The sequence below is a fragment of the Gobio gobio genome (genome assembly GCF_949357685.1).
Source record: "Gobio gobio genome assembly, chromosome: 14".
Lineage (NCBI taxonomy): Eukaryota > Metazoa > Chordata > Actinopteri > Cypriniformes > Gobionidae > Gobio > Gobio gobio.
Window position 1 is genome coordinate 42430344 of NC_137107.1, and position 18488 is coordinate 42448831.

The window sequence follows — 18488 nt, forward strand, 5'->3', positions numbered from 1 at the left end:
TAGAAACTGGGTCAACTTGTTTATCATAATGAAATAATGTATGGTAATATTATGAATGATTATAAAGCCATTAAACAGAGAATTAATCATAGGTTTACAAGGGTCATAAAAGAGTGACAATCCCTGATCTAACAGATAAGTGAAACAATAAAATGCTTTTACAATACTTTGGTAATCTTGCACAGAAACTCTGGAAAAACCCAGGAATTTCACACAATTCAGCACTTGTCACTTAGACAACAGTCAGTGAGTATTTGTGAGACAAGCCAAAACACAGTGAACACAGCAGTCAAACAAGTCAGTGAAATGAACTTCTAAATGCCAAAACACATGTCTGGAAGAGACAGCTGCTGGACGCCAACAAGCTCCACAACTGTATGACAACTTCAACTGGCGAAACACAGGACAGGAACCAATCCAAGACATCAAGCTGAGACAATTATACAAAATGTAATTGATTTAAAGTCAACATGAAACAGCGATCGCAACCTATTGTACTTCCATAATGCAATGTATTTACAAGCGAAAAAAAATTAGACTGATTGGCTTGTGTATGTTTAAATCCTAATAAAAAATACTGTTTAAAAAAAAAAAAGAGTATCTCTGTGTACCCCAAACGTAATGCTTCTGTTAGATAGCATTATTTGTTTTTGCCATACCATGCAATAAAAATAAAATAAATGTTGATTTTTAATTGAAATAATAGAAAGATAAAATAATTGATAAAACATTTTTTACTTATACAAAAGTTTAATTTGAAGTAAAACTATAGTATTATAAAAACTATAATATAACTATAATACAATATATTAACTATATTGTATTAAATAGTTTGTGTATAGTATTTTAAAACTGTAGTATTACACACACACGCATATATATATTATATATATATATATATATATTTTATTTATAGACATATATTTTCTTAAATATATACATGAATGTGTGTGTATTTACATACACATAATAATTATACACAGTACACACATATATTATGTAAACACAATTTTTCATCTTGGATGCGTTTAATCGATTTGACAGCACTTATATTAATATACTAATATACAGCACATACATATACATATGCAAATTACTACTACTACTAATTTTTTGATGTATATAATAGTATATGAATGCATGTATGTTATAGTTATATGTAATAGTTTTTGTATATATATATATATATATATATATATATATGTATATATATATATATATATATATATGTATATATATATATATATATATATATATGTATATATATATATATATGTATATATATATATATATATATATATATATATATATATGTATATATATATATATATATATATATATATATATATATATATATATATATATATATATATATATATATATATATATATATATATATATGTATATATATGTATATATATATATATATATATATATATGTATATATATATATATATATATATATATATGTATATATATATGTATGTATATATATATGTATATGTATATATATATATATATATATATATATATATATATATATATATATATATATATATATATATATATATATATATATATATATATAGATATATATATATATATATATATATATATATATATATATATATCCAAAAACTATTACATATAACTATAACATACATGCATTCATATACTATTATATACATCAAAAAATTAGTAGTAGTAGTAATTTGCACTGCTAAGGACTTCATTTAGACAACTTTAAAGGCGATTTTCTCATTATTTAGATTTTTTTTGCACCCTCAGATTTTCAAATATGTGTATCTCGGCCAAATATTGTCCAAATATTTTTTAATATTTCAGAAAATTGACCCTTATGACTGGTTATGTGGTCTACGGTCACACACACACACACACACACACACACACACACACACACACACACACACACACACACACACACACACACACACACACACACACACACACACACACACACACACTATGAAAGGTGTTACAATATGAAACTTTTCCCTTTGGAATAATATACTCAGATCAGAATCAGACACAATAAGTTCAGGAAACATGTTTTAAGAAAGTAAAAAGTGTCCATTTAGCATTCACGTCAATGAACTAAGGAACTGTTCAGCGTCTGAACCTCAAGTTCACACATGAGATCAGTGCTGCTGAGCTCCTGATACATAAATCCTTCAATTTCAGGACACACAGCGGGTGTATCACTACAGAAAGCCAGCAGACTCAGGGCCACGTCTGTCCGTCATTCACAGGCGAGAGATGACCTCACTCTCAAGGAGAAAAAAAAGAGATATAAGAAGTGAAGGCGAACATATCTGAGGGCAGAGGCTACAAAGGACATTCCACTGTGACTGTGCATTTTCCACTTATCTTCCTAAGATGCTTCCTCTTGCAACACCTGCACAGGTGAGCCGGCAGCGGGAAGATGGTGTCTGTGCTTTCAGACAGTCAATGGAAGGGAAAGAGCAGACACACAGCTCAACAGGGGACAGCTATAGCACTTATGCAATGCTCTCGTATGCACAGATAAGCCTGCGCGAGTTCAGGTTAGGAGGGAGGGAAAAAATAAAAATTTTTCCTATGAAATCCCTGCTAGCTTACTTATTTCAGGTGTGGTGGGACCATTTGACAGCTTTAGATTCTGAAAGATAGATACAAACTTGCACTAATTTTAAGTGTCATCAAGGATTTTTTGCAGTGTAGTTATGGTTCAGGGAACCTGTAAAGAGGGCGACTTAAAGCAGCGCGACTTGGCAGTAACACTAGACTGAACAGGATGAACTACATCAGTTATTAGAGAGCGAGAGAGGAAAGATTAAAGGGATAGTTCACCCAAAAATGAAAATTATCTCATAATTCCCTCAAGCCATCCTAGATGTATATGACTTACTTCTTTCAGACGAACACAATCAGAGTTATGTTTTTAAAAAAAATCTTTGCTCTTCCCAACTTTATAATGGGAGTGAATAGTACCTTAGAATTTGAAGCCCATAAAAGTACATCTATCCATCATAAAAGTAATCCATATAGGGTGTTAATAAAGGCCTTCTGAAGCAAAGCCATGCGTTTTTATCATAGACTGTAAAAAAAATATGGACGTAGTGTCCGTGACGTCACCCATAGGATTCTGATGAGAAGTTTTGAAGCGTAAAGTAGGGTCGAGCTGGCCGTTGCCATCTTGGCAGCGCGTCATCGCGTGTCACTCCCGGATAACAGAAAATGGGCAAAAAGGCGGGACGTGGGCGGAGCTGAAGTGACGTGATGACTAACAGACAGCAGACAAATGGCAATCCACCTGTCACTCGAAGTGGCCACGCCCTTAATGATGCAGAACTTTAAGGCTTTATAGAATGTAAACAAATGAGTTATAAAAAAAATTCACCCCCCTCACAGTTGTCATGAAGGGCAAAATTAGCGGTATAGACCAAAAGCACAATTTGTACCGGCTGTAAACATGTTTTATTCTGCTGTAAAGTTGGGCATTTTAACATGGGGCTAAATGAGATTCTGCTCCCTTCTGGAGCCTGTCCCTAGTGGTCAGTCGATGGATTCAAGAGAAACTGCGGGAGGTTGCCACTTGGTTTTTATATAAGTATCCATATTTATAACTTTATTCTAAAAAAATCCCTGGCTTCCGGTAACGGCCGTATGCGAGTCCCGGCGGAAAAGTGACCTCTGACCCGACGCATGGCGTATTGATGAACGCAGAAGCACAGAGGATAGAGCAAAACTAAACACCGGTCACAAATTAGAAGTCTAAAATGAGAAAATGTGGGAGGAGCTTGAGTTTGTTGCCCAAACGATACTCCGACATCCTACGTCATGCATCGGCTCAGAGGTCACTCTTCTGCCAGAACTAGACTCTCTCGTGAACGCGCGTTACGGAAGCCAGTGATTACAGTTTATAAAGTGGATTATTATGGATATTTTCCTTACAAAAACACACGGCTTCGCTTCAGAAGGCCTTTATTAACCCCCTGGAGCCGTGTGGAACACTTTTATGATGGATGGATGCACTTTTTGGGCTTCAAAATCTAAGGTACTATTCACTCCCATTATAAAGCTTGGAAGAGCCAGGATATTTTTAAATGTAACGCAGATTGTGTTCGGCTGAAAGAAGAAAGTCATATACACCTAGGACGGCTTGAGGGTGAGTGAATTATGGGATAATTTTCATTTTTGGGTGAACTATCCCTTAAAGCGCACGTGTGAATTACTTGAGTCTGTGCGTCTCTCAACAGTGTTCTGCAGCAGCGTCTCTACTAATAGCGAAACTGTACGTTTATCTGCTTCAAGAACAGCGCCGTTATTAACTCACTAGTGAGAAACGTCACTTTTAAGTTGCTAAACTATTTTACTTATAAAATCGTCAGAGCTGCGCTGACAAAACATTTCTGTGCGAGCGTGTGTGCGTTTGAGTGTGAGAGAGAGCGGGAGAAAGAGAGTATGTGCTTCCGTACATAATAAAACGTCATTTTGTGGCAAAAACATGGAAATAATTTGTTGTTTTTATCCTATTGTTTACTATATCTATTTGCTTGGTCAGTGTCGTTATAGGTTTTGGTTCTTTTGCTGTTATCAGCTGTAGAGTCCTTTGAAATAACTGAAATCATTAGGCGTAGTGATATGAAACTGTAATGCGGTAAAAACCTGCCTGGAACTACTTTAGCCATGCATTTCCCTGAAAATAATTGCACACCTTAGAACACTCATCAACCAATCAGATTCAAGCATTTAACAGCCCCATATAGTATAAACCTTATATAGCCCCGCCCCTTTTCAGCACTGCTTTCTGTATTCTGGTTGTATTTCCACAGCATGAACGTAAGATCTTACTGATTTATGAATGAACTGCTTGTTTTAAAATCTTCTCGGTCTACTGACATTTATGACATCCGCTTCAAACATTGCACTGCTCATGATAACTTTTGTAACTTTTTGATAACGGCGATGCCATAAATAAAAAAAACAGAGCTGCCACAAAAACGGACGTTCAAAGACAAAATTCAAAGTACCATGGTATTACCATTCTTGTGAGCATGACACCATGGTTATACTGCGCTTAAATACCACTATATGAATATGGTATTCATGCAGTTCCACAGAATACAATCACAGTGCTCTCTGTAAGTGTTAATATTCCAGCAATCATAAGTTAGTGCTTATTAAAGTGTAAAAATCAAAATGTCTTTAGCACTGCATAAGACACCAGACACATGATCTATCCGCTCACATCTGAAGAGCCCTATTGGTCAAAAAAAGTGATCCCTGCAGGCAGCTGACTCTTCTATTATGACAGCACAAGAACTAAAAAGAGATCAAATCCCCGTTTGCAGCTTGCATTATATCCAGCCTCCAGATTCTGGAAGGCTAAGCGACGCACACATTGCTCCTGGACGCTAAGGACCTAATTGGTTTTGACAGGAGCTTCTTGGAAAAAGATTACTCTGACTGCTCAAGCCGCGGCTTCAGGGAACCTGTAAAGAGGGCGACTTAAAGCGCGACTTGGCAGTTCGAATGAACAGGATGAACTACATCATACATCATGTGTTGCTGGTGGAACCCCCAGGTAATGCCCTATGGAAACCCTATGAGATAGTTCATTCAGCTAAAACATGAAGGTTCTTCAGTGGTTCTTGGGTTCGGCAAAGTTAAACACTTCTAAAAAGAAAGGTTCTTCACTGACATCTGTGGCTCCATCTTAACATCCAACATGGAATCTTTCAAATTGCACAACAGGTTCTTTTGATTATTAAAATGTTCTTCACACCATGAAACAAAATGTTCTTTTGAGGAATGTTTGGGGAAATGGTTCCTCTATGGCATTGCTGAATGTGAAAACACTCTTTTCAAACCTTTATATTTAAGAGTTGATTCTTCTTGATGTTCCATTAGGTTCTTGTTCTTAATCAAGAACCATTTTGGCTATCTAGGTTTCTTGGAGAGTCATTGTTCGTTCTTCAGATCAGCATATTGATTTCAGGGCTCTAAATTACAAGTACATGGCTGCTTTTCTAAAGACGTGAAGAACAGCTAAAAAGTTTCTCTGATGGAATTAAACACTTTCAGTTGTCGAACAAGAACAGTTTCTGGGTTCTGAAACACAAGTTCACAGATGGTTTCTAAAGAACTGAAGGATAACAAGTTCTCTGTAGAACCTCAAAAGATTCACTTACACCCCTAAAAATAAATGATTCCGAAATGGAATTTTCAAATTGCCATAAAGGAACCTTTTGGAGAACAGTTCTTAAAAGAACCATTTTGAAGAACATTCTAAAGGGCTTTTATAGTGGGGAAAAGGCTCTTTAGAATGTTCTATTGGTGTTTAAGGTTCTTCTTGGAGCCGCTGATGCCAACTCAACAACAAAAAAACTTTAATTTTGCATTTGTGGTTCTTGCTGGAACCTTTTAGAGTGCAGCAAACCATGATGCAGTTTGAATATTTGGGATGTTCCTGAGCTGTCAAACATATGCAAATGCACAGTTTAATGTCTTAAATAGATAATAACCTCTGTCCCTGAAATTTGAAGCCCTAACCGCAGACTCAGAGCAGATCTGTTGCTGTCCTGAAGGATACTGTTACACCTTTACTTTTTGGTGAAGAAGCAGGACAGATCCAGGGTGGGAGGGCTGTTACACTCGACCCACTCATGGAAACAGAGCTGCTCTCGACTGAACTCTATGAGGAAGATTACATGCAAATAAAAGCACTCACTTGTTTTTGTCGCTCATGTTGCCTGTGATACGAGGGTCCTCTTCTGCCAGAGACCCTCTTTCCTTCCCCTTACGCCGAGTTAAAGTGCGTCCGGGCTTCAGAAAGACTTTTCAAAATACGCGCAAGTGCGAATTCGCTCCAAGTTCAGCGTGTCTGGATGCGTAAAAACAGGAACACATTCAGAGGCTCACTTCTGTTTATCGGGAGCCAGAGATATTTCACTGCCGCTTCTACTAACTACAATACATTCAGCCACCCCAGCAGTCATAACGCAACAGGCTCACGAACTCTCTGTCCCGTCGGGAAACACTCCACGTTGCGCGTAAACCTGCCCGCGTCGCGTCTCGCTTTGCAGCGCTCGTCTCGAGTCTTGTTCCATATTTAAAGATCTCGCCCTCCTCCAGAGTGACGCAGCAGTGGGAGGATGAGACACGAGAGGTCACGCATGTGAGATGTAACAGTGAATACCTGCATCCTATCAGAAGCACTGAACACACGAGGGGACAGTCTGAATTCATCTGACAACACTGCGCTTTAGAGACACGAAACAATGTTTTTTATATATCTTATATGCTGTGTGACATGACTTTAGCAACTAATTACCATTAGTCAAAATAATACATATTATAATAAAATAGTTAAAACTAGTTACTGGAGCTTTAGTGTTGGAAATATTCAGTTAATCAATACTCAGTAATATGACTTAAGTATGCTAATTAAAATCAATACACATAATTGTAATAATATTTAAGTATTATTATTATTATCACATAATATAACCATACATTAGATACACTGTCTCAAAGGATGGCTTGGGGAGTCATATATATATACACACTCTAGACACACACAATATACAGCTCTGGAACAAATTAAGAGACCACTCCAAGTTCAGAAATCAATGTTAAGTGGTCTCTTAATTTATATATATATGTGTGTGTATATATATATATATATATATATATATATATATACACACACTTGCATGATGCCCCTTAAATGTAAATGTGATTCCTAAACACCTGATACTTGCAGCCGTATTTGTGCAAATATTTGGTATTGTGGACCTATTCAACATTTAGTAGAATATTGTAAAACATTTAGAGAAAACTCCAGGAATGTCATCCAGTTCAAGTTTCACATATTTCATGATTATGTTCTTGGTAAGAAAAAGCTGTTTTGTACTTAAAAATCCTGAGAAATGATTGTCAATGACAAGAAATTATGCCTTAAAATTCAAGGAATAGGTTCCTTTTACTGTTCCTAAAGGCCTGTAGAACTACACCACCAACTGGGCGTTGAGGAATATTACCACACACACCTGTGTACATCACAGTAGCCCTCATTATTTACTCTCCATCATGCCGGTCCAGCATACGGGCTTGAAATGACAGGACAATGAGAGTAAATAATGATTCATTTCATTTTGGGTAAACTATTCCTTTAAAGCCAGACAAAGAATGCTTCAAGGCAGAATTGCTGAAAATATATACACTACCGATGAAAGGTTTGGGGTCAGAAAGTAAAAGTTTAAAGAAATACAATCAAAAAATAATACATTTATTCAGCAAGGATGCATTAAATTGATAAAAAAAGTGGCATTTATAATGTAACAAAATCTATTTAAAACAAATGCTATTTTTTAAATTTTCAATTCAAAAGGAGCATGGTAAAATTGATGAGTTTCCACAAAAATATTAAGCAACTCAGCTGTTTTCAACATTGATAATAGTGAGAAATGTTTCTTGAGCAGCAAATCATCATATTAGAATGATTTCTGAAGGATCGTGTGACACTGAAGACTGGAGTAATGATGCTGAAAATTCAGCTTTGATCACAGGAATAAAGTACATTTTTAAATATATTTAACTAGAAAACAGTTATATGAAATTATAATAATATTTCACAATATTACTGTTTTACTGTATTTTTTAATCAAAGAAATGCAGCCTTGAGCATAAGTTCATTATAAATAAAAGTAATAGAAATAAAAGTGATAATTAAAAAATATTATTAAATTCATAAGGGAAAAAAGTAAAAACATTAATAAGTGCTAAATTGTTCGAAGTTCCACACATAGTTACAAAAAACAAAACAAAAAAACATGTCCATCAAGTATCATTTCTCATCATAATCACAGGGTGCTCAGAAATTCTTTTACCTGGGAAGACAAAAAAAAAAGAATCAACTTTGAAATAGAAACTGTCCTCGTTTTTTACTTTAATGCATTTTTATCACTGCCTGTGTGATGCGTGCATGCAAATAAAGTGTGTGTGTGTGTGTGTGTGTTGGGGGGGGGGGGGGTATAATAATGCTGCAAAGTGTGTCTAGAGTAAAAATACAGTATATAACGGTCCCTGTATAGCATCACACTTGCAGTCAACACATGCTCTGGGTGACATGCTAGATTAAAAACATGTAAGAATGTGATGATGACAGAACATGAATTTTAACATGTAAAAATATATTCATAGTGAAAGGCAACGCTGCTTCCATGATAACAGACTGCAGTCAGTGTGTCTGTGTGTGTTGTACCTTCTCAATCATATCAGCACACTTGACCTTGTTGTCTTTAAAATCATCATCGACATCCAGGGTAAGAACCGGCACTTCATTCAGATACTCAAAGTCCATGCTGCACACACACACACACACACACACACACACACACACACACACACACACACACACACACACACACACACACACACACACACACACACACACACACACACACACACACACAATGAGGGCACATGTATTTAGACAGTATATATATTAAAAATGTATTTTGTATCATCTCGCTACATTTTACATCCTTAAAAAGTGAATATATAAAATATATTAATATAAAATAATACATTAAATAAAAATAAAAGTTTGGAATAATTAAGATTTTTTTATGTTATTGAAGGAAGTCTCTTCTGCTCACCACCAGTTATTTTATCAAAAATACAGTAATATTGTGAAATATTACAATTTAAAAGAACTATTTTCTATGTTAATATATGTTCAAATGTAATTTATTCCTGTGATCAAAGCTGAAATTTTCAGCATCATTACTCCAGTCTTCAGTGTCACATGATCCTTCAGAAATCATTCTAATACGAGGATTTGCTGCTCAAGAAACATTTCTCGTTATTATCAATGTTGAAAACTATTTTTGTTGCTTAATATTTTGAAGAAAGCGATACATTTTTTGATGCATAAAGTTCAAAAGAACAGCATTTATTCGAAATAGAAATCTTTTGTCAGATAATAACTTAAATGTCACTTTTGAACAATTTTAAAGTATTATTATTATTTCAATCTTACCCCTAACTCTGAATGATAGTGAATTATGGTTTCCACAAAAATATTGCACAGCACAAAAGTTTTCTGGAGGATCATGACACTGAAGACTGGAGTAATGATGCTGAAAATTCAGATCACAGGAATAAAATACATTTTTTAATATATTCAAATAGAAAATAGTCTATAAAAAATAATAATATTTCAAAATATTACAGTTTTTACTGTATTTTTTTTAATCAAATATGCAGCCTTGGTGAGCAGTACAGACTTTTTCAATAACATTAAAACATCATAATTATTCCAAACTCTCTGTGTGTGTGTGTGTGTGTGTGTGTGTGTGTGTGTGTGTGTGTGTGTGTGTGTGTGTGTGTGTGTGTGTGTGTGTGTGTGTGTGTGTGTGAGAAACTATAACAGCTTGTGTACCTCATAGTCCTGTGCTGTAACCAGCACTCATGTTTATAGTGCAGTTTCTCCAAATATTCCAGTGGAATTCCCTGTTCCTCATCTCTTCCTCTCAAATGCAATCGCTCAAAACACCTCTGAAACACAAAACCGCATTGTTTTTTTCTTTTCACAGTAAAGCAGAATCACTTGACACACTTTCATCACCCCTGGGTGTGCAGTCATACCTCTGGTTTTGCCCGTAGGTAAATGATGCCGTCCAGCTCGATGTGCTTCCCAAACTGCTTGTGCAGCCAGCTGTGCCAGTCCTGATAGATCGCCCACTCGGTTTCATTCACACACTCACTCTCATAGAGGTTAGAGGCAAAGATGTACCTGCAACACACCAATCATAGTGATTAAATCAAAAAGCCGATTAGTTAATACTTGTCTTTGTGACATAATAATGGTTGTGTAACAATCACAGACCCTGCTTAAATGAAAGGAGGAGATGCACGTATCTTGTTTGACCCACGGATGGAAGCGGCCTTAATCTGTCATTTACCTGTCGCTGTACACCGATCGCTCGAAGAACTGCACAGGATTCTCCGCCTCTCGGAGTTTCCCATTGGTGGATTTGATCTGCGAGCGGATGCGGCTCATGCAGGCGTAGCTCTGGAAGGTGTACGCCCAGCGCTCAGGCTTCTCGTACATCATCTGCAGCACGTTTCCTCCACTCTTCTGAGAGGTGGTCAATTCCTGAAACAAACACATACAAGTATACCGGTTAGGGTTGTGCGATTAATCACAATTATTCGATTTTGGCTGCCAACGATTATGAAAACAAGATAATTGACGTGAAACGATTATTTTGACGCTGCCGCATTCCGTCCAGCGCACCTTCCTTTCCTTCACAGCGGTGCGCTTCCGTTCCTCCCTAAAAGCCCAAACTTGACATTCAAATCAGCCAAAGAAGTGAGTGTTGTAAAATGCAGTCAATAGAGTGCCGAAGTAATGACGTCACTTTGTAGGCCAAAACGCGGAAGTGAGTTAGCATTTTAGCCCTACCGGTTCCCTCGCCCTAAAGTCTATGGGTTTTTTTAATGGGTTTTTGCTAAATCGCCTGAAATAAGGTCTGTGGTTTACAAAGCCTCTAAATATTTTCACGTTTTGATCTATGACATAAAACACATTAGTTAAAACCTGCTTGTGATTTTTTAATACTTTATTGTGTCTTAAAAACGATGGTTGCTAACAAGTTGCTAAAAGGGACTACATCCTTTGCCGGGGACTTTAGACGTCATCGTGACAAACAGGTAATCTCTCACTAGCCCGCGTTTCAGCCTTATGAAGAACTTATGTGGCGTGAATAAATCGCGCTATTCGTGTGAAGTTGGATTCTTGAACAGTTGGAGTTTACTCTCTTCACATGTTCGTCTCGTTTGGAAATGGCTGACATGGGCTGTGTTTACACGTCTTTTTGTGTTAAAATCTACTGTTAATGTGTGACAAAACTTAGTTTTAAGACTTTTTCAGTCAATAATGTAGTTGTTTAAAGCTCAAATCTGTGGTTTATTTGTAAAAAAAGAGTGCCTATTTAAACATTTTATCTGGTGTTTTCGGAGTTGTGAGCTCCAGTGAGTCAGCGGCGGTCAGCGCTTGTTTAGCCGGCGAGAGTTGACTTTCCTCGGCTAGTCCTTCTGACGTCTGCCGCTGGCTCTGATGTCTCTGTGGCGTCTCCAGCTATAATTAGTCTTGTGGAGATTTAACGGCCCATATTTGCTCTCATGGATCTATAATTTGTTCCCTGGCAAATCGTTTAGGCTGAGGGCAAAGTGAAGTTTCATTACTTGTTTATTTTTAGGCTATAACTGTACGTTACCGTTGTAAGTTAGCCGACTAGCACGGACTTTGAATGTTTGACTGAATTGTTTGCTTTATTTCATGTGTAGCTTATTATACGCTTTGTATTATTGATCATACATAAACTTGCATTTAACAAAAAGAGACTGGGTTGTGTTTCATGTCATTTAATGTTATTATCACAGTAATAATCATATTGTCTGAAAAAACATTAACAAAAGATAAATCTCAGAGAAGCACGCATAAACAAAATTAGTTTCTAACATTTTTGGAAAAAACGAATGGGCAATATTTCTCATGAAAAAGTGGATAAGTGTTCATACACAGCGCAGATCATAATGAGCGAGCGTGCTTTTAAATAAAGTTTGAGGAAGCTTGATGATGACGTTGATCCGCGACCAAGGGGTGCTGTAGTCCGTTTATAGCCTACCGTTAGCATTTTATATCTGACGGCTTTATTTGGGCTTCAAAATGTATACATTTTGGATTAACTTGTAAAGATTATCTTGGTAGACAAAACGTGTAAGGGTCGTAACTCTTTGTTGAACACAGATCTTATTTTTTGCGATTTTCCAAAAGTCTATGGGGAAAATGAAGGGCTTTTTGATCGAGGGAACCCATGCACCGCTAACTTCCGGGTTGGCCTACAAAGTGACGTCATTACTTCGGCACTCTATTATCTAAAATGTGGGATGTCCTTGATATTAAACTTTTTATATGAGATGTTTGTGACTGTTCCCTAGGCGGCGTCCTGTGCGCTTCTTCCATGCCGCTAACTGGATGGGGCGGAGTCACATGACCACACGTAGTATGTTTTTAAGGGGAAAGTATTAACAGGATTAAAAAACGAAATAACCGACATGGAAAAATGTAGTCGGTTACAGGTTCTGAATTTCAGTTTCGATTACTTTTCGATTAATCGTCCAGCCCTAGCTTCAGATATGTGCCTAAACGATCAAATAGCCTACACACGAATATGCTGAAATGCTGTTTTGGTAAGTATCCTCGTAAACACATTCGGCTACGTCTTAAGTGAATGTAAACACTGAGAAACAGCGCGTGTGTAACAGTATATTGGATCCGTGCAGCTCTTAAATTGACAACAGCCTAATAAATTTGAGATTAAACCTGACATTTAAGTCTTTGATCATATCACCCACCAAAAATTGTGATTTCAATATTGAGCAAAATAATCATGATTATAATGTTAGCCCTAATATCGGTGCACACTGCACATCTAATACTTGTGCTTCAAATTCTGAATTGATGATTGATGAAATTATAATTAAATAATCATAATCAGTTATAATGACTGATCAATGTTATAGCTGACATTTTTTTCATCGAATTTTCAAATTTTTAAATGTTTTCAAATAATCTAAATTTTAATGTCTTTCAAAAGCATAATTTTTTTTTTTTTTTTTTTTTTTAATCTGAAAGGGTTAGTTCACCAAATAAGAATAATAAAAAAAAAATCACATGGATTACTTTTATGATGTCTTTACTACCTTTCTGGGGCTTGAAAGTGGTAGTTGCGTTTTCATTTTCGGGGAAAACTAAGCCATTAATTATTTTGACTGGTAGTGTGTATGTACATGCACACATACATATATATACATACACATTTATTTCAACATTGTATATTAATACTGAAGACATTGAAATTATGACCGAACAAAAATGGAATTTTGAAATCAACAAAATGTCTGGAATAACCCAGAATATATTTTCAATTCTACAAAGTAGCCACCTTTTGCTTTGATGACAGCTTTGCAGACTCTTGGCATTTTCTCAGTCAGCCTCATGAGGTAGTCAACCTGGAATGGTTTTCCAACCATCTTGAAGGAGTTCCCAGAGGTATTGAGCACTTGTTGGCAGCTTTTCCTTCACTCTCCGGTCCAACTCATCCCAAACCATCTCAATTGTTTTCAGATCAGGTGATTGTGGAGGCCAGGTCATCTGATGCAGCACTCCATCACTCTTCTTCTTTGACAAATAGCTCTTACGTAACCTGGAGGTGTGTTTGGGGTCACTGTCCGGTTGGAAAACAAATGATGGCCCCACTGAAGTGCAAACCAGCTGGGATGGCATGCCGCTGCAAAATGCTGTGGTAGCCATGTTGGTTAAGTGTGGCCTCAATTTTGACTAAGTCACCAACAGTGTCACCAGCAAATCACACCTCCTCCTCCTCCATGCCTCACAGTGGGAATCACACATTCAGGAACCATCCGTGAATATGTGAAATAAGCATTTATGTGAGCCGTAATCTGAGGTGCTGTAAATCTGTGTTTTTTTGAGGCTGGTAATTATCCTCTGCAGCAGAGGTAGCTCTAGGTCTTCCTTTCCTGGGACGGTCCCCATGAGAGCCAGTTTCATCATAGCGTTTGATGGTTTTGGTGACAGCACTTTTGACCAACCTTCCTTTCTTAAAGTAATGATGGACTGTCTTTTCTCTTTACTTATGGGATAGTTCACCCAAAATTTCTGTCATTAATTACTCACCCTCATGTTGTTCAAAATCCGTAAGACCTTCGTTCATCTTCAGAAGACAAATTAAGATATTTTTGATGAAATCCGAGAGCTCTCAGGCCCCTCCATAGACAGCTATGTAATTACCCCTTTCAAGGCCCAGAAAGATAGTAAAGACATTGTTTAAAATAGTCCATGTGACTCCAGTGGTTAGGCCTTAATTGTATGAAGCATCGAGAATACTTTTTGTGCGCAATAAAACCCCCAAATAATGACTTTATTCAACAATTTCTTCTCGTCTGTGTCAGTCTCCTACGCTGTTGACATAGTAAAGACAGTACAGCGCTTCCAGGTTCTACGTCAGAACGCCGACTCACCATTGGCTGATGCTGTTCACGTGAGCACCACAACTCATGCGTGTGATGCTGACGCAGGAGCTGGCCAATAATGAGGCGGCGTTCTGAGTCTGATGTAGAACCCGGAGGCGCTGCACTGTGTTTACTATGTGAATAGCGTAAGAGAAGGATGTTGAAGAGAAGAAATTGTTGAATAAAATCGTTATTTTGGGGGGGGCTTTTCCGCACAAAACGTATTCTCAGTGCTTCATAACATTAAGGTTGACCCACTGGAGTCACATGGACTAATTTAACAATGCCTTTACTATCTTTCTGGGCCTTCAAAGTTTTGCCCAGAACCTGTGATTCCATAAGAAACGCGCATTTCAATTCCGCTTATCGGTTCCTGTGTGCGCATTTCATTGTGATTTTTAACCGCTGCACACACACGTGCGTTCCTATGCTGCTGCAGAGACACACACACAGAACGGCTTCTCATAGTGAATGAATAGTGCGCGATAATGAACTGCGTTCTCTTCCTCGTCTTTTTGCACACCACGCGAATGGACAAATACACCCACAAAAGTAAAAAAACACAGTCGGTTATGTCGTTGACGGCAGATTTTCTTGATGCCGTTTCTATGATAATGTTAATCAAACAACAAAAGTTGAAAAAATTAACTTGCTGTCCTAGACAGAATAACTTTTAACTATATTGACTATATAATTTTTCAAAAAAGTGCAGTGTTATTTTACATTTGATTACCGTTTCTGTACCTACCTGAAAATGTTTATTTCAGTCATCTTTGTTCAATTGTATTTATTTGTGCAATTGCTAATTTTAATTTAATTACCGAGTGTTTCACTTGTCTTTAATAATGCTTGAAAATTTATATTAGGCTTTTTTTTTTGCTATGGTATTTTTAAACCGTAGGCAAAAGTTGCTAGCCTATTGACTTTTGTTCATGGTTTTCAGCTACAATTAAACATTTGCAATAATAGCCTAATAATAAATGAGTTTTTTACCCAATCGGAATCGAAATTGTTAAAATTCAAACGATACCCAACCCTATTGAAAGTTGCAATTACGTTGCTGCATATGGCTGGTTCAGAAAGCTCTCGGATTTCATCATAAATATCTTCATTTGTGTTTTCCGAAGATGAACGAAGGTCTTACGGGTTTGGAACGGCATGAGGGTGAGAAATAAATGGCAGAAATTTCATTTTTGGGTGAACTAAGAGTGTTTTTTGGCATAATATGGATTTACAGTAGTTGTAGTAGCACTAATATGGCTATTGACTCGGTAATCGCCCTTCCTCTGAACAAGACAACTGATGGTCTAAATCACATTAAGGAGTCAAGAAATGTCACAAATTAACTCTTGGCAAAGCACACCTGTGAATTGAAACCCATTACTGGGTGAGTACCTCATGAATCTGATGGGAGAATGCCACGACACGAGTGTGCCAAAGTAAATGTAAAGACAATCTTAAATATAAAACATTCTGGGTTATTTAACACTTATTTGTTTACTACATAATTCCATATGTGTTCTTTCATAGTTTGGATGTCTTTAGTATTAAATGTACAATGTTGAAAACAACTGAAGGAGAAGGTGTGTCTTAACTTTTGCATGTGCATGTACACACACACACACACACACACACACACACAACCACACACACACACACACACACACACACACACACACACACATATATGTACAATGCAGGAATTTGATTGAAAACTCTTATTATGAACACACATAATGGATATATATTTACAATCCAAACCCCATTTCAGAACATTCTTGTTTTTCTATTACTACTGTACACAAAAAAATACATATGTTCTATTTTATAGAAGTTTTAAGTGATCTTTTACAGCGTGAATAATCTGTCACAGAAAGTAGGGGACCATGGCATTTGCAGACAAACAAGTTAATATGCTTAAGTGACACCTCAGTCCAGGGTCAAATGCCATTAAAGTCCACTGTGAGCCATAGAAACAGCCATTAATATAAAGACCAGCCTCTTGATGCATTTGAAAGAGAGAGCGAGAGAGACAAGGACTGAAAACATGAATTCCAATTAAGGTGTAATTGACTTAACACTATATTTATCAAGAGTAGTAAGTGTGTGAAGAAGGCAGCTCTGTTCTGGTTGAGCGCTCAGCTGTTGAGGACTAAACCATCTGCCAGTGCCGTTCCCATCGCAGCTCTGGATTACAGGACTATTTGTCATACTTAGACAATGTCATAAAAATGTAACGGTCAGTGACCACACAACATATTTGGACACTTAAAAGACACAATTTATGCCTGAATGTCACTGCATTATATAATAAAACATCACACACAAAAAATGACCCAAAAAATACTTTAAGCAAAACATGTGTTTGTGCTCTTTCTTTAAAATGAATGCCTTGTTTAAGGACATTCTGTTCTCACATTGATACATATTTTCAGGGTGAATTAATTGTCTAAATGCCTTTTGGGCAGTTACTTCTCAATGGAAATCTATACCATAAACAATAATGTATACACTATTAATTTTCTGTTAATTATTTTGACTGTACCTCATGGTCGTTGTGATGAGTTTGAACATTGCACCATCTAGCGATGGGTTCCGGTACTACCTCCCATTCTCGATCATGCTCCTCCAGCAGGCGGACAAAAGTGGATTTACCCGCCGCTAGAACAGGACAATGACATAAAAAAAATCATATTTAAAGAATACTAATGAAATAAAAGACAGAAACGTCATATACGACAGTCAAACAACCACTCAGAAACTGCGCTTCTAGGCGGAAATGAGATGTTTAACGAATAATTCACTCAACTTCCGTTACTGAATTCTTACATTTTAAAAGCAAACCTTTTTTTACTTTTTTTTTAAAGACAGCCAAAGTCGAAATATACACACAAACAAATATTTAATATTCAAAATCAGGCATTCGTAGCAGGAAATGTTCGCCAACGTCGTTTCAAAAGTTTAACGGTTATACATACATATTTTTTTATAACGTTGTCAGACTAGGTTACTAGTCTTATACGCCACAATCTATGAACGCTCATGTTAACCTTGTAAAAACTGGATTTGTAGCATTCAACAACTATGTCCAGTCCAGTAATGCTTACAGTAAGTTACTTGAATAACGTACAATGAACGACTTAACTTACCAATGTTGCCTTCGATTGAGATGCGTTTCAATCTTTTCTCCAGACTGTCATTCAGAGGACTAGGACAGGCTCTTTTGGCTGTTGGAGACATTGTATCTTCTTTATGCAGTAATGCAGAAATGTGCAATAACACTAGATATAGTTACAGTCAGCCGGTAACCCGGAAAACAGGCGGGACATCAAATTCTGGCGCTTAAACGGCAGATGCCTCCCACCGGAAACAGCTGCTTT

General features: G+C 36.7%; 2 protein-coding genes across 5 annotated transcripts in view; both read right to left on the reverse strand.

Annotated features, from left to right (window-relative positions):
• The window catches only part of slc4a4b (solute carrier family 4 member 4b), a 70451-nt gene extending 63311 nt beyond the window's left edge, over nucleotides 1–7140 (reverse strand). For 3 of the 4 annotated variants that reach the window (XM_079835529.1, XM_079835530.1, XM_079835528.1), the window contains exon 1: nucleotides 6734–7134. In XM_079835529.1, the coding sequence (XP_079691655.1) occupies nucleotides 6734–6750 (17 nt within the window). In that variant the 5' untranslated portion in view covers nucleotides 6751–7134. Of the gene's footprint in view, nucleotides 1–6733 lie in introns of all 4 variants that reach the window. The other variant, XM_079835531.1, reaches the window with a different exon arrangement.
• An 817-nt stretch (nucleotides 7141–7957) lies between these two features.
• Nucleotides 7958–18479, reverse strand: dck (deoxycytidine kinase). Its single transcript, XM_079835532.1, has 7 exons — nucleotides 18258–18479; nucleotides 17654–17769; nucleotides 10974–11167; nucleotides 10657–10804; nucleotides 10451–10566; nucleotides 9269–9368; nucleotides 7958–8894 (listed from the first exon to the last, which is right to left on the reverse strand). The coding sequence occupies exons 1-7, from the start codon at nucleotides 18346–18348 to the stop codon at nucleotides 8868–8870; spliced, it is 792 nt and encodes a 263-aa protein (XP_079691658.1). The 5' UTR covers nucleotides 18349–18479; the 3' UTR covers nucleotides 7958–8867.
• Nucleotides 18480–18488: the final 9 nt, after the last annotated feature.